At 36.8% G+C, this 15,909-nt stretch overlaps 1 protein-coding gene and 1 long non-coding RNA gene across 2 annotated transcripts in view; one reads left to right on the forward strand and one right to left on the reverse strand.

Annotated features, from left to right (window-relative positions):
• Positions 1 to 29: 29 nt before the first annotated feature.
• LOC149916425 (uncharacterized) overlaps positions 30 to 15,909 on the forward strand; it is a 34,242-nt gene continuing 18,362 nt past the window's right edge. The window contains exon 1 of the long non-coding RNA XR_016470101.1: positions 30 to 600. This is a non-coding gene — a long non-coding RNA (uncharacterized LOC149916425). The remainder of the gene's footprint in view (positions 601 to 15,909) is intronic.
• The window catches only part of DCP1A (decapping mRNA 1A), a 32,852-nt gene continuing 21,695 nt past the window's right edge, over positions 4,753 to 15,909 (reverse strand). The window contains exons 8-10 of the mRNA XM_031608385.2: positions 15,323 to 15,388; positions 14,072 to 14,290; positions 4,753 to 12,599 (exon numbers count right to left, since the gene is read on the reverse strand). Coding sequence (XP_031464245.2) covers positions 12,519 to 12,599; positions 14,072 to 14,290; positions 15,323 to 15,388 — 366 coding nt within the window. The 3' untranslated portion in view covers positions 4,753 to 12,518. The remainder of the gene's footprint in view (positions 12,600 to 14,071; positions 14,291 to 15,322; positions 15,389 to 15,909) is intronic.

Consider the following 15,909-nt stretch of genomic DNA (forward strand, 5'->3'; position numbering starts at 1 on the left):
CGCAGCGTGAGCCATTTCTCGCTTCTCTGCGAGAAGGCGGGAAGCAGCGGCTCTTCACAGCTGCGCGCGGGAGGCCGCGTGTCTGCAAGCCGCCCCTCAGCACCCGGAGGGACCAACTCAAGCTTTTCCATCTTTCAACCCCTGTTAGACAAAGCTATTCCAAGTCTGTCCTCGCTTGGAAAAGAATATCACTGCTATTTCTTTTCAAGAAGGAATTCACAATTCTGTAACACACACCCCAAAATCAGAGCTTTCCACTTTTGAGAAATACAGGTTTCAGCTTAAAATACTGACTTCGCCAGCTATCGATCAGAAAACACATTGTCTCTAGCACTTCTGAACAGGAGGATGCTAAAATAATTAAAGCTGCAGCCTTAACTGGGCACAATGAATAATGCATACTTTTCTAGAAAGCTCTGGAAGTATTAGAAATCACAATCTGAGGGAAAAGAAAAAGGTTTAAAACCACAGAAAACAAACAAACAAAAAGAAGTACTCCACGCTGTAGAAATCCATCTTCGTGCTCCACGTTTTCCAAGGATTTCAGTGCTGCTTTCAGTGGTGGTTTGTCTCAGAAGCTGCATGACGGTGTTTGAAAAGGTAATATATTTGAAACCGTGTTTTAAATATAAACAGTTACACCATGGATATAATGTTGCTGTCTCCTTTAGGAAGGCACTACTGATGGGTACTATTTAAGAAAACAGCACCTTTGTTTTCAAGACTCCATGTTTCAGCAAAAAGAAAACCACCTGTGTTTGTAATGTAGCCTTGCTGGTTTGGCAACGCCAGCTGGTCAGTAGCACCTGAAACTGACCAAGGGAAGGTAAAATATTCTTCTATAAACAAAACAGTTTATTGTTTTAATTTTTTTTTTTTTTTCTATTTTAACTGTTACAAACAAGAAAATAAGACAGGAGGTATCTCAGAAGAGATACTAAATAGGGAATAGGTTATGTGCCAGGAAGAAGGAAGAAATGGAGCCAAACCTGACAGTAGCAGAGTGCAGAGTTCATTTGAGACAGCACTAGGTAAAGGTTCGCTGGTGTGACTGCCACTTGCTTTGTTCCAATTTATATCCTACTTCAAAATATATTGCTTTATTTTCTTCTTGTGGAACCAGTTATCCAAATTTCTTACTTACAGTAAGATACTTCAAAGTGATATAGACAATAAGACTGGCATGTGGAAGTGTCTGATGAGAATCACATGCAGCCTGATTTAAATTTTATAACTAAAAATGCAGTCTGCATTGCCAAGAGCTTCCAATGACAAAGAAGAACACTGTGAACTTAATTTATCAATGCATTTCAGGAGTCATTGTGCAAACCTACTCTTGTCTCAGTGTACAGAAATTCTTATCATACGCTCTGTAACATGCCACATCTGAACTGCAGTCTGGAAATTAATACTTGGTAGCTAATCACTATTGCATGAGAAACCATAGCAAAGAGATGCTAGCTGAGGAGGCAAAGAATGACTGCCAAACATGGTGGAGGCAGACAACTGCGTTCTTAACAGCAACTTTCCCAACAGTATTCCTGCTGAAATCTACTTTCATCCAACAATAGACTTCTGTCCTCCTGGAGCTAAGGAGCCCAAAGGAACAGGCTTAGCAAGGGGACCAACAAAGCTCTGAAGTATTGGAGTAGCATCTACAAAATAATTACTGGTTTAGGGCTCATCCTTTTCGAATTATAAATCCTACCTTAATTATTGGAGAAGTGACTGCAAGTTCAAACCCAGATAACATGTAAAGCTCCATTAAGAGAGTCTTAATCAAACGTTATACTTGCTATATATATATATACTTGCTATACCAGCGAGTATCTTGCTAGCCTGTGCCATGGGCTCCAACAGGCCTAAAACTAGCCTTATCTTGTTATAGAGCAAAGATCACCAAACTCTGAGCAAGTTACACAGCTCTTGCTGTACACTTCCTTGCAACCTATCCACTAACACTTTCTCAATGCAGCAATACTAATTACTCTCTCCAGCCATACAGTCCAAAGATAAGTCCAAATTCACTTGAGCCAGTATACTCCTGCAGTAAATCTCCTGATAACCCCTATTTACTGTGCTTTGGCTTACTCCGCAAAACAGCCTCCATAAACAGGATTCCTTTCAAATAAAATGAAATAGAAGAGTTAGTCTGAGAAAGCAGCTACTACACCTAGGTCATTAATGAATAATCTGTCCAACAGGACTGACAAGAGCTGGTCTGGAGTATAACTCAAAAACACACCTTATAGGTGTTGAGTCCTCAGCTCTGTCTTGTCTCTTGTAGGTCTGCTGATGTAGATGAAACCACAGCACCAAGTTACTAGCACTAGCAGCAGTTACTAGTTGAACTCTGCACAATACTTATTAATTAAGACTAGTTAAAATATTGGCTGTCCTGTGGAAGGAAATGACAAATTTTCTGTCACATCTGCTGTTAAACACTGCTCTTCAGACAGATGTTGACATCCAGCTCAACCAGTTTCTCAGTGACATGAATAATTTCTTGTCAGTTGAACAGGCATGGACAGCATAGCTTGGCTTAGGGTTTAGAAGCAGTGCATGAAGTAAATTCTTTAAATGAGGATGAGCATAACTGAAACAATAGCTATGATGCAAAACTCCAACATATCAATACTTGACTGAAGATATACTAAGGAAACATGGGTGTACACACTTCCAGTTTCAGTTGCAGATATTAAGCTTCCAAAAGTAAAACCCAGATGTTTGTACCATGAAACAAACAATAAAAGCTTATTTTAGATATAAGTGTACTTCACCCTTCTTGATGGCTATTAGAAAATTACCATAATGGAAACAGGTAGCATGAGAAGTGTGAGATTTCCACACTATGTTTTTGCTTTTAATGAGTTCATGTTCAACGTGAGAAAGTGCTCAGCTAGAATACAGTTGTCGTTCCCTTCTCCTTTGTCAGTCTGCTGTGTTTTTCTTCTCAGTTCTTCAAAGAACGCACCGAGTAGATGACAACCTCAAATTTGGCTTTATTGGTCCAAGCTGATTTTATTTTCTGTCTGAAGAGTAAGGCCTGGAGTCAAGTCTGTGTGCTTACAGTGAAAATGTCCTTTAGAATCTTCACTGCAAATACACCTGCCAAACTGCCTCCTAAGTATGCTCAGGAAAAACAATCTCAACAGCCTTGGCAGGCTGGACATATGGTGCTTTGTTTTTTGACTCCAGTAAGAAACTAAGGGGGATGATCTGGATAAGACTAGTATTACTACGGCTCACAACTTGGTTTCCTCCATTGTTATGAAGGCTTTAAGATAGACTTAGCTTAGATAATGTCATAGGCAGATTACTGCCTGCAACTCACTCCTCTTTCCCTGAATCTTCATGCTGCACTGAATGCTTATTTATGGCATTGTGCTGTGAAAACAGCAGCTCAAGCACAAACAGGATGAAATGCCACCTTGTGTCAGTGCCTCCATTTTGATTTACTGAAGTGCATGTATTTCTGCAACTTTGATCCAGTGTGATGGACTGTAAAGCAACAGCTACAGTCATAGTATACATTGTGCGCAACAGCCAGCATTTCTTCCACATTCTTGCATTTGCCCCTGAAACCATGTGCAGTACAGTTAAAATAGGGATGCAAATGTATGAACAGTCTTGCTTCAGTATATACAATCACATCTCGTTAGCTTCAGCATAAACAATTGGACAGCTTCTTAAACACATACACAGAACAATTGGATTTTTCCATCCCCTCCTCCACATATTTCACAGTCAGGGCATTATGTACGCTAGAAACAGGGAAGCCAAGCTATGGCTGTCATTTGCTGAGATACTGCAAAAATGCATTGCTGACATAAGTCAGTGTGACTCCATCTACCAGAGCAGGAGTTGGGTGTACTCAGCACCACTGAAATTCAGGCCATTTAGGTACTGTGGGAGTATGCTCCCAGTTTTACCTTAAAAACTGCTCTCAGACAAAATTCCAAGATCCAAGTCTAGTAAGAATGCAGAACGGTTAGCTAGCTTATGGTCCACAAAATCCAACCAATAGTAAGCAAAGGAAATGAGTAAAGGCACAGGAGGAGACCGACAGCCTGTGCAACTGCTGCACTGTACGATTTCCAGACTGTGCCATAAGCTGCCAATCACTACTGGTACGGGTTGTCATCTGGCTAGCCTTGAACATATGCATATAGTATGTATTGCTTAATTTCATTTGCAGTCTACTTTCAGGAAAAAGGAAAAACAAACAAACAAAACCAGAACTAGTTACATAGGTGGAATTCCAGTCATTGTATTTTGGTGCATGTATGTTATGGTGCATTGCAGTGTATTTTCAGACCAAATTTGGTGCTGCACCTTTTCTGGAGATGCAGTTCATTTTGAGTAACATACAAGGGCATAATTACTTTTTTTTCCTCAATTGTAGCAAGTGGATTTAGTTCAGCCCAAGTGCATGCTTAGTAAATACCCTATGAAAAGAATATTCAGCAGGCTGTGAAATAATCATCAGTTCTGCAATTCTCATTGGAGCATGAGAAATACTTCAAAGATCCTTAGGTTTCTATTGGACAGCAATTGTCCTTGCTGCACAAGCTACAACCACTAAACTGGAAAATACAAAGTTCTCATGCAGCACCCGATCCAGAAGTGCCCAAACAAGGAAATTAATTCACCTTTGGTGTCTGAACGAGAAAATACAAGCAGAAGATACATAGATGCAGAATATATTTAGTAATCTGGGAAAAAAAAAAAAAAAAAAAAAGAAAGCAAAGTGTCATTTAGTAAGAAAAAAACAGTAGCAAACCCTGTAAGATTTGTAGAATTACCTCTGTTTAGTATGTAATCTATCAGAGAAAAAAATCTTTATGCATCTTACATAGTTCATAGGAATTCATTGTGACTTGCTTTGGTAATTGCTCTGCTGGTTCAGGCTATTTAGGGAAGTATTTCTACTAGTAATGCAGAAGAATTACAAGATTTAAACTGTAGTATGTAATGCTAATGCAGTAAGGTTTGGAGCTACTTGAATTTGTTTAATTTGAACAATTGTTAGTAATAATATTACATGCATTTTTTAAAATTTGCTGTCAAAATGAGTTTTCCCTTGATCCAGTTTCTTCATGATTATGTTAACGTAGATATTAAGTAGGAGAAGTTTGAGACATTTGCCTGCATCTGTGCTATGAAGATTTTGAATATGTAAGTACTCCACAGACATTCCATTACATTTGCTTTCCCTATTCATTTCTTCTTAAGTCAGATTATCTACCTCTTCAAAAAAGCTTGGAATTTGCTTTGCCAGTTCAGGCTCTGTTTAAAGACTCAGGAATATCTGTATACAACTAACCTCAGTGCAGTGAAAATAAAGTTACCATCAATAACTTACACTGAAAGAAATTTTTAACAGCAGCACTTTTGTAAGTTACGTACGTCTAGAGTAAAGAGAAGAGACTGCTGCAATGACCGAATGAAGCAGCATTCATCTGTTTCTCATACATATGGGAAGAAGGAGACTGAAAGAATTCTCCTGCAGCTTGTCCTCTGCAACACTATGTTTTGACTATTTTTGTCCTTCAAAAGAACAGCTGCATTAGAAACTCTTCAAAAAGGGAACTGTTCAAGAATGAATAAGATTGATTTATACCAAAGTTATTTGATTATGCACACCATTATGCATCCCTTCACATGTGCAAAAACACAGTGACTTTGCTTGTACAAGGCATTGTCCAGCATGACTTCAGGAATAACGTTATTTAGCTGCTTATGAATTTGAGAAAATGCTAAAAAATCCAATTTTTGTGCAACATGGCATCAAGGATAGCAAGAAATAACAGGTGTAAATGTAACAGTAAGATCAGGTTGTGGTGTTTTTTTTTTCAAAAAAAAACACAAAACAATCCAAGTGATTAAAATGAAGCTACACATGAAGCTGTACCTTGAGCCCAGGCTCAGTCACTATGCAACGTGCCATCTACACAATTTTCATATCTTACATTACCAGTTTTGTTCTCACAGCTGCATATCTGCAGAATACTGAGCTATGTTCATTTCTAACTCCTTATTAAAAGTTCTGCATGAGCTTTTAACTGAGATTTTTAGCATTCCCTAAGGGTTTCTATTGTGGCAGGTTTTCCTTCTCTACTTAGAATAGATAACCCATGCCTTTCATCTTGAAGATCCAGGAGCAGGGCTTGCTGTAACCCCCCACCCTCATATTCTCTATAAATCTGAATCCTGTAAGCTCTACCTTCTACCTCAATTCTTGTAGTAAATTTAGAGCATCAGAGTATTCCTTCACAACACTTGCTGCATGGGAAAACTGCATCTCTAGAGAGCAGAAGCTAACTTGATGCAGTAGAGAAGACAATTAGCATTACTTACAAACCTCAGTCCGCATGAAAAAGCCAGGTGGATAACCTGCTAAGCCTTTCCCATCCCTCTTATGAACCACAAGTAGTAAAGCAGGATGTGCAACCCATATGCTCTCTAAATTAAGACCATATAGAGCTCTACATACATAAGACAGTCCGGGAGATCTTGACTGTTGCTACTCTCAAAGCTTCTTGACTTATTTATGAGGAGAAAAGAAACAGACTTGTGCATTTACATCACATACCTGCATCTTCTAAGTGAGGCCCAAGGGCAAGTGCATTCTTTAGTCTGCATATAAAGGAAGCTTACCCCTTTGTGGTTATACTTCCCAAAGTTTATTTTGAAAATAGTGCTTCTTGAATTTTAAATAATAGCTTACGGAAGAAATATTTTTTAAAGGTTTATTTGAACTGACCAAAGAAAGGCAGTGAGGTATGAGCAGTCATGTTCTAAGCAGCAGATTTTGAGATGTTATTTAGGGCAGAAAGCAAAACCACAAACTACCTTCTGCTTTGAGTCAGGCAACTCCATTATGCTGCTTCTAGATACCTAAAGATTAAAAACCACAGATATAGCAAATTATGTATTGCTGTACCAAGAATGATGGTCTGTTTATGAATACATCCTGAAATATTTGTGGTTCTGAAAGGCAAGACTCCGTTACATTTTGGAAATACCTTAAGATATCTAAGAGCAGTACATATAAAAAATGTGAATATGTTGTTCTGTGCGTTAGGACACATCTTCACAAGGCTGTACTTATCCCTCTACAATATTTTCTTTCAGATTTACTTGCATGCTTTTGCTGTTCCTCTCCTAGGATGTTCACTTCTCAGGGTACTCACTGGTTCTCACTGTACAGCAAAGCAGTCTTTCAGAAACACAGTAACTGCTCTCTTTCACAATGCTTTTTGAGCCTATTTAGAAGTATTCTAAGAGTGACTTCGTTGTTGTTACCTAAAAAGGACAAACTTAACACCTAATAGCAATGTTTCAGTTACCTACCACTGCAGTTTAACCGTCTGAAATTGGTACATCTGCTAAATTGAAGCCCACTCCTCATAAAGTTGGTAGAAGTGAATAAAAGTGAAAAAATCTGATTCTCATTACAGGTTGTGTGAAAAGAGAGGAAAAAAACTGTTTAACATACCAGCTGTTATACTGTTCTACTTCCTAATCTTTCAAACTTCACATCAAGTTATTGAAGTTCAAAGAGATAAGTATCTGTATTAAAAACTGTATTTACTGATTTGACTGCATCCTGGTCATAAATACTTAAGTTGTATGAATGATGACAGGTTTCCTATTCTCTAAAAATGATTTGTCACTAAGCCCATTTTGTTATTCAGTGTATTGAGAACGAAGTAGAGCTGAATCCTTACCAAATATGTGACTCCAATTAATTTGGCCCATGAACATGAGCTGTTCAGTTTATCTGTAGTTAAATAAAGCAAACCAGAAGTATTACCTTTATTTCCTCAACCAAAGGGGAGCACTTTGGAAGGATAACAGTAACCAGTAACACCTAGATCCAGAGAAGACAGTTTATCAGCACCACCATCAAAAAGCACTTCCTCAATACTGACCAAAATACCTCACACAAGTTAATGCCGGATTTCAGGCCGTTTCCACCTTTTCCTCCATTACCGTAAAGAAAATACACAACTTCCATATTTATTTTATATGATGCTTCTGTCTGAAGTACAGAAGCCAGTTCAGCATGAACTAGCAGAGCAACACTGTTCCTCAGTGACCTCTCCCGACATGGGGGTATGCCTCACAATCTCCAATTCTTTTGGGTAGTTAAAATGGGTGCAAGCATCTAGTTATGAGAATTTGCTGTAAAGTCATTTAATTTCAGAACCTTTTCAACAGAAGCTCTGCTATGTTCTCTCTCCTTATCAGCCTCTGTTCTACTGTGTGAAATTTGGGTAGAACAGTTACATGACAGCAATCAGATAAGATGACAACTTCAGTTTCCCAAGTCTATGATCAAAGATTAGCACTGGATTTGTTGAGTTTCATGTGCCATGTCTATGAGGTTGGAGGGGGGTAGCATAAAAACCACAGAAAGGGATAAAACACTAAAACCATTCACAGCTGTATAGTGACCGGAAATTGGTCAGTTTATCAGATTGCAAACGCAAGCAATACAGAAGAAGGCCAGAAGCTCTTACAAGTGACAGACGTTATTCTCAACTGCCCTTACAGCAGGACAATTTCTTTTGTCAATAAGCAACATTTGTTTTCACCCCCCGTATTAACTTTAGTTTGAATTACTTGTCTGGAAATTACTAACCCTGAACTCTAGAAATAAAATAAATCATTACAAGATTTTAGGAGGTGCTGAAACATTTGTTTTGAGGTTTTATTACAAAAATATATTTGCAAACATACAAAATTTTGGATGAAAAATGTTCATTCTTAAACATTTATGCAATAACTTAATAACTGCAAACATACATAGGTGCTACAAAATCCATTCCATACAAAAAATGTTAATGAAGCAGTATCTTCACTTATTGACTTAAAATTCCTCTCATTCCCAGTTTCCAGAAATTTCTCTTGAAGCCCTCCTTCTCCGTTGTCTCCATCCTCACAGAACATGCAGATGGGTATAGAACTGGTGCACCCACTGAAGTGGTAAAACTCAGGAATTGCTCAAAGCACATAACACATTAAAAAATAAACAAAAAAACCCCAAACAAACTAAGCCAAACAACCATATGCCCATACACTGACTAGATAAATATAAATAGACAACCAAATTAAAGATACTGCAGTTTTTCCAACTTGAAGGGAAAATACTGCATCTTAACATTTGTGTAACATTGCCAGACAAAAGTGAGGTGATATATATTGCACACATTCCTCCTGTTAAGATAAGCAACACAAGTAGCTGGCAAAAGGGTAGACAAATTGTTTACAATACTTTTAAAAACAAGAAGGCCCGAATTAACATTTTATTCTAAAAATATTTCAGAAAGTGTTATCAGTGACTATACATGGCATAGTGGGTTTCAGAAATTTACCAAAATGAAGCAATCAGAAATGCGAGCAAAACCAAGATATATCCAGGAGCAAGTGATTAAATATTGAGTATTTATGCATAAAGCTAAACATATATAAGAAACTAAAACAAATAACTAAGCTTTTTTAAAACATTATTCAATCATTCTCCAAATCTTGTTTAATTTAGAAAGCTACACTGCTTCTAAGTTAACAGATGTTAGGCACCTTTTATATAAACTCTGCATTATCAAATAACCAGCAGATCAAGTTTAACTACAAAACTGAGGACTTTGATTTTCCTGAATAAATCAGCAGCTGCATGTTTTGTTTTTGATTAGGCTTAACTCTTTCATTTTTAAATTAAAGTGACTTAAACGCCAGCAACAGAAAACATGCTTAGACAATGCAATTAATGTGAGGAATAAAGTCTAAAGAAACCTTTTCCTTCTCAGAACTAATAGATATAAACCCATTAAGCCAGCAGATCCACCAATAAACTCCACACTTGAAAATGGTGAAAATAAATTGCTGTGATGACCCCATGGTCATTTCTATATGCCCCAGTTATCGCTACATGCGGCTAACACAAATCAAGTATGTCGACAAGCTGGTAATTTTAGGTTTATGCAAAAAATTAAGATAAGCAGGAAATTAAAGTTCTTAAATAACACAGTCTACATTACAAATAAACTCAATTCTACACTGTAGTTAAGCTTGTGTTTTACAATGTAACTTATTTCTGAAGAGATTTCTCACTACTCACAAATGACAGACTAACTGGAGTGTACTGGAGGACACTTGGGTTAGTTCCAGCGTCTGTGGGCTATATGTAGAGGCCAGGGCAAATATCCACGAAAGTGTTCAAGATGAACAATTTTTCTTGTAGTAAAAGTGATTTTATTGTTTGTCTTCCAATTCATTTTCATAGCTGGGTGAACTGATAAAATACTGTTACTAGTGCACGACAAAACCACGGATATTCAGCTGTCAGAGTGAAGTCAAACACTCGTAACAGCATTGCTGCTCTAAGCAGTATTACTTTTCTCAACTCTGTATCACTTAAGAACTCAAAATACAATTTCTTCTATTGTTTCTATATATCTTTGGATAAAACTGTATCTAGCAACAAATATCATTAGTTATTTCTATTCTTAGAAACATGTATCAAATCTTCCTTCAAAGAAACTGGAAGTCGTCTGTAAAAGCCAGGGAAATATGAACCTCATCTTTGAAAAAGTGGCTCTGTATTTGGCTTTGACTACGCATTCCCCTCCCCCTCCCCCCCAGAAACTGCACATTGCTGTATTAAAGTTCTTCTAAAACAACCACTAAATTAGTTGAGACCTTATACCTAAATTGAGTGTTACTGTTTATACCCAGACACAGTATCATAACTCCAGAATTTGTGTAGGAAGTTCCCATCTTCCTTAGCAAGGCGCAGAGTCCATATTGCTGACTTCAAATGCTACAATTAAAGCCAATAAATCTCTTGATGAATGTGCATGATATTAGCATAATTCCCTGAATCCTGCACATTTTCTAACAAAACTATTATATATTTTAACTGGAAACACTGAACTCAAAGGCTGCAAAGAACTTTCCAAAAGGCAGGTAGTGCTAAACAAAATATATTTTCCACTAAAAATCTATGAAAAAACTAAAATAGATCAAATACATAAAAATGTAAGTATCTATTGTATCTAAAACATACCAATTTGTGAGAAGTAGCAATTAAAGCTCAGTTGCTAGTTTCCAACAAAAATGACTGTGTACGTTGACTATGTTAACCTCTACTAATCCTTAGGATACACACTTTTTTTTTTTTAAATGAACAATTTTTTTTCTTCAATTTAAATAGTGCTTGAGGGAGGGGGAAAAAAGCAGTGCATCAGAACTCTCTACAGACTAACTTTTTACGTAATAAACCAAATTTTTTTTTTTCTTAAATTGCAAAAGCATCCTTTAAAATTAGTATTGCTGGAAAAAGTTCAGACCTGAAGTCCTGTTAACTACCTTTGTATAATTTGACAAAATAAATACAAGCCATGGGTAAACCAACACAGCAGCATAATAAAATATAGTTAGAAATCTTTCTGATTGCAAATAAGAAAGTATGATATTAAATTCTTACATTGCTGAACTACGAAATAATATACAAAAAGCAGTAACATGTTAACTAGATAAATTTCAGAGCATGAAGTATAGACAAATAATTTGGAGAGTAGCCAAGAGAAGAGCATGCAATTGTTCCCCACCCACACAGTTTTCAACACTGCAGTTACAATACAACTGAGGAATGAAATCCAAATAAGATATGGTCTATTCTTAAGTTAAAAGGGAAACGAAGTATTTCAGTCATATCAAACACTACTGAACAGGAAAGTGGTCTTCCAGTGGTGGCCTCCTACCTACACTTAACCTAAAAGAACCTCAACTCACAACAGAACTATTCTGTTGCTTAAAACTAATATAATCATTGAAGATTCTGTATATTTCTCATTCCACCTTCTAGAGAAAACAGCCTTACTCACTTGGATATCTGTTTTATGTCAGACATGAAGCCATAAGATTAATGAAATATTTAAAAGATAAATTGATGAGCATTAGCCAGAGACTGTTAATGTACTCAGCAAATCACATTCTTAAAGCTTTTGTTTAAAGATTTAGCTACAAAGGCCTGGCTTCCAAATCCCAAATTTTCCCCACATCTGCCACCTTAGTCACAAGGCATCCAAATCTCACCTTAGAATTGGAACTAGGTTCCAAAATCAAGTCTTGTTCTAGTGTGGTGTAGTGTATTATACTACATATATGCTAGTTTAAGTAGTATGTAGTCTGTAATCCTTGAAAGGTGAATACAGCTAGGAACAAAAGCCAGAGCAAACATCTGCATGATCAAAAATGCAAGTGAAAGCTCATAAGCAAATTAAATCCCCTCCCCCAGTAAAAAGAAAGGTCTGCTGGTGATGATCACAGTGAAAACCTAAATCACTTCTGAGAACATTACTTTCTTAAAGTATTTAAGGAATACTTTTTCCTAACGGGTTCAAATTCAAGACATTGAAAACTAAATATTCTTTTAAAAAAATATTAGTTTTATAGATGAGGCATAATTATTTCTAAAGTGGTAATATTCTAAGCAGATTTAGCTTCAATTATAGCTTAATGTTGTCTGTATTCTTGGTTAGGACTTGCAAGTAGACTTCATGAATAGTGCTGAGAAAACGGGAATCATTCTGCAGGAAAAAAAACAGAAACATTAGTAAAAAGATGTAAAAAAAAAAAAAAGTAAAATTTAAGTCAGTTTAAGTTGTGCATAAGAGTCTTAATATACTGCTATCTATCTGAGGATTAAGATAAGGAAATTAGCTGCCTACCTGTACAAAAGGCAGCGCTGTATGGACAACACACAGACTTTGAAACACGAAACTGTGAAGGCAGCTAAAGTGATTACTAAGCACAATGGATACTCAGATAAACAGCAGCCCCAAGATCAGCCCTGGCTATACAATTTCACTTTCTTCTATTAACTGCACCTTCTTTGAGAAGAGTACAAAAAAATTAAGGCATAGTAAATTCCATCCTGCATTCAGACATCCAAATAAAGGCTGTAGAAGAGTCAAAAATACGTGAGTTAGTTCTGCCTGCAAAAATCAATCTGAGAAGGACTGCAGTGTGTTATATAAAAATCCCCGTGGCAAAGAATTACTGGGAAGTGAAATTGTTTCATCTATAGAAAGCATTTAGAGATATTTCTTGAGCCCTACTCATTCAGATAGTAGGTAATTATCTAGGCTGAAGATGTAGTACTCTTTTTTACAAAACTCTACATAGTGAATATGTGTTCTCCTTGGAGCACCCTGCAAGTACTCCTCTGCTGTGGGGGTACAGTGACTGTTGCATATACACAGCCATATAGAAAGAGAAGATCAGAGACATGAATATTCCAGTCAGCTCTCTGAAGTCACCACAGCAACTTTCTTCAGACCATTAAGGTGAGAATCTCTAATGAGAACAGCAAAGACTTCTGACAACTGAATTCAGTCGCAAGACCTACAAGCAAGCTAGTTTTGTATCTTTAAAGGAAAAATTACACACTAATATGCAAAAAAACCCAACATTTATCAGGCAATTTAGATGATATTGGGGTCTGGTGATGGCCTTTTTGATCATAACTTTTTCATTGGAGAGATATTTGCTACTTCAGACCTGCATTTTGAGTGTAAGACCAGCATTAGCATGGAAAAAGCTAGAGAATCCTGAACTAAGAAAATGGCTGTCATGCACGGCAACTTCTACTTGCTACCTATAACACTGCTGATCTCACTTTCTAGCTACTCCCAACATTATGGATTTAATTTAACTGAACTTTTTAGTCTGTAAGAATGGTACAACTAGAACTTTTTGTAACTTCAATTCCAAACATACACACATTAAAAATGAGGAACAGTTAGAGGTAACTGGCAACAGGAAAGCTTTCCAAAGGAACACAGAAACACTTAAGAGAAACCCAACCCTCACCCCTCATACTACTGCTTCTATACACGTAACCTTTTCCCCAAGTGTTCCCAAATTGATGTGTGTGTGAAAGAACGCATCAAGCAGAACTCTGTCCTTGCAAGTCATCCATCTTACAACCAAATTCTCAGTACTGGCTACTGTACTTATAACCCCACCCCTCAGATATTGTGTTTTCTTCAGACAGGACCTTTATTAGATGTATCAGTGCTTCCTGAAGCTGAGACCTACTGAGAACAGTAGGAGGTACTGTCTGAATTTCTGTTGTTCCAAGAGTTAAAGGTGATGAAGAATTGGCTTTATTTTCCACTTCAATAGGTTTTGTAGCTGACTGCTGAAAAACACTAGGAGACAAGAGGATTGAAGGCGTTACTGTAGTTGTAGCTGTAACAAACTGTGGAGATGCAACCTGCAGAAAGAAAAGAAAGTTAATAAGCACCACGTCCAGAAAGAATGAATGCTGTTATAAAAAAGACTGTAGAAATGAACATAAACATATTAAAAATCATAGCTACTGGTACAGTAAGTTAGAAAGGCACTACAGAATAGCTACTCACAATGAAAAGCTATTTATCAAGTAATTTAGTGTCAACAGAAATCCTTATTTTAGAAGATGAAGAAGCTGACAGCCTTCAGTGTTCTTACATGTAGACCCATTCCCATGTAGTTGCTACTTTTTTTTCCCCCCCCCCAAACATAACACAGAAGGTGAGCTTTTCACCTATGTAGTGAAAGGAAACTATGGGGGTTTTATTGTTCTGTTAGTTTTTCAAATTTTCTTCTTCAGGAGTTCACAGAAAGGATAAACCTAATGTATTTTTTTCCTGTTGCTTTTGTACTTCCATGGTCTCCAAGTACATTTACAGTTTGGAGTGAAATAATTCAGAATTTCAAAGGTATTTTAAAATACATTTTAAAATGACCAATGAACTGTAATTAAAATATTCAAGTACACAATCTTTTTCACTCTAAGGCAACTGGACAGGAGAGAGAGAGAGAAAAATGGGGAAATAGTTTGACAATCACCTTCCCCACCTCATTCTTCTACAGGTCTACTTGACATTTTATTACAGAAATCTACTCTGAGGCACATAAGGCTAATCGATCCCACAACAATGTTGTAACAGTAGTACTTAAAAAGAGCAAATGAAAAGAACAGTTCAAATGGTGCTGCAATATATAGATACAAAAGTATATTACCATTTCTGTACTAGCACCGACCATAAAATATGTCTCCGTACAGGAGAAAAGCACACTCACAGCAGTCTACAGAAATACTTCCTTAATTCAGTACAGCTTGTTTCTGACCAATAAAAGCTCTTCAGATATTGTCAGAGTAAGCAAATATGACAATTTAAGTTACCAATTATTACCAGAGCTTTAAAATTTTTCATTTTATTTTACAAGTAAACCAAATGTGTTGAAGTGTTTGTTCACCTACCTGACTTGCTTTAGGTAAAGTCTTGGACTGCGGAAATACTTCTGGTTCTTTGTTTTGTTGTACAGCCTAATTTGAAAAGAAAGCATAATTCACAACCTGGACATAGCATTAAGTAGTTTTGTTTGATAGTTTTTATTCTTACATTATCATTGTACCCAGATGCAAGAAAAGATCAAACCTTGGCTTAGTCTGTGATTATAACTAAAAGAGGCAACCAAGTTTGTATAACCTCCAAATAGGGCTCTACAGAGAATTACTGCCTTTGGAGGAAAAAAACCCCACGAAATCATCTGAAGTAACATCTTTACTACAGAGGTAGCAAATAGTAAAGCAAAGCAACATTAATTGACAGAAATGTTACAGGGCAGCCACAGGCAGTAGCCTAGCAGAGCAGCAGTAACATTTTCACCTAGTCTCTCAAAACAAGCTTATTGCTTTGGGTTATATTGAGGCATAGACAACACATTTGCTTGCAAGAAACAGAAAGTTTAGAAGGTCCTATAGAAGTGATTCTTGGATAAAAGAAATCAAGGTTGTTAATTAGACAAAACAAATCAGTTTATGACCCATTCCGCTACATAAATAAC

The sequence above is a fragment of the Phasianus colchicus genome, chromosome 11 (genome assembly GCF_987193195.1).
Source record: "Phasianus colchicus chromosome 11, bPhaCol1.hap1.1, whole genome shotgun sequence".
NCBI lineage: Eukaryota > Metazoa > Chordata > Aves > Galliformes > Phasianidae > Phasianus > Phasianus colchicus.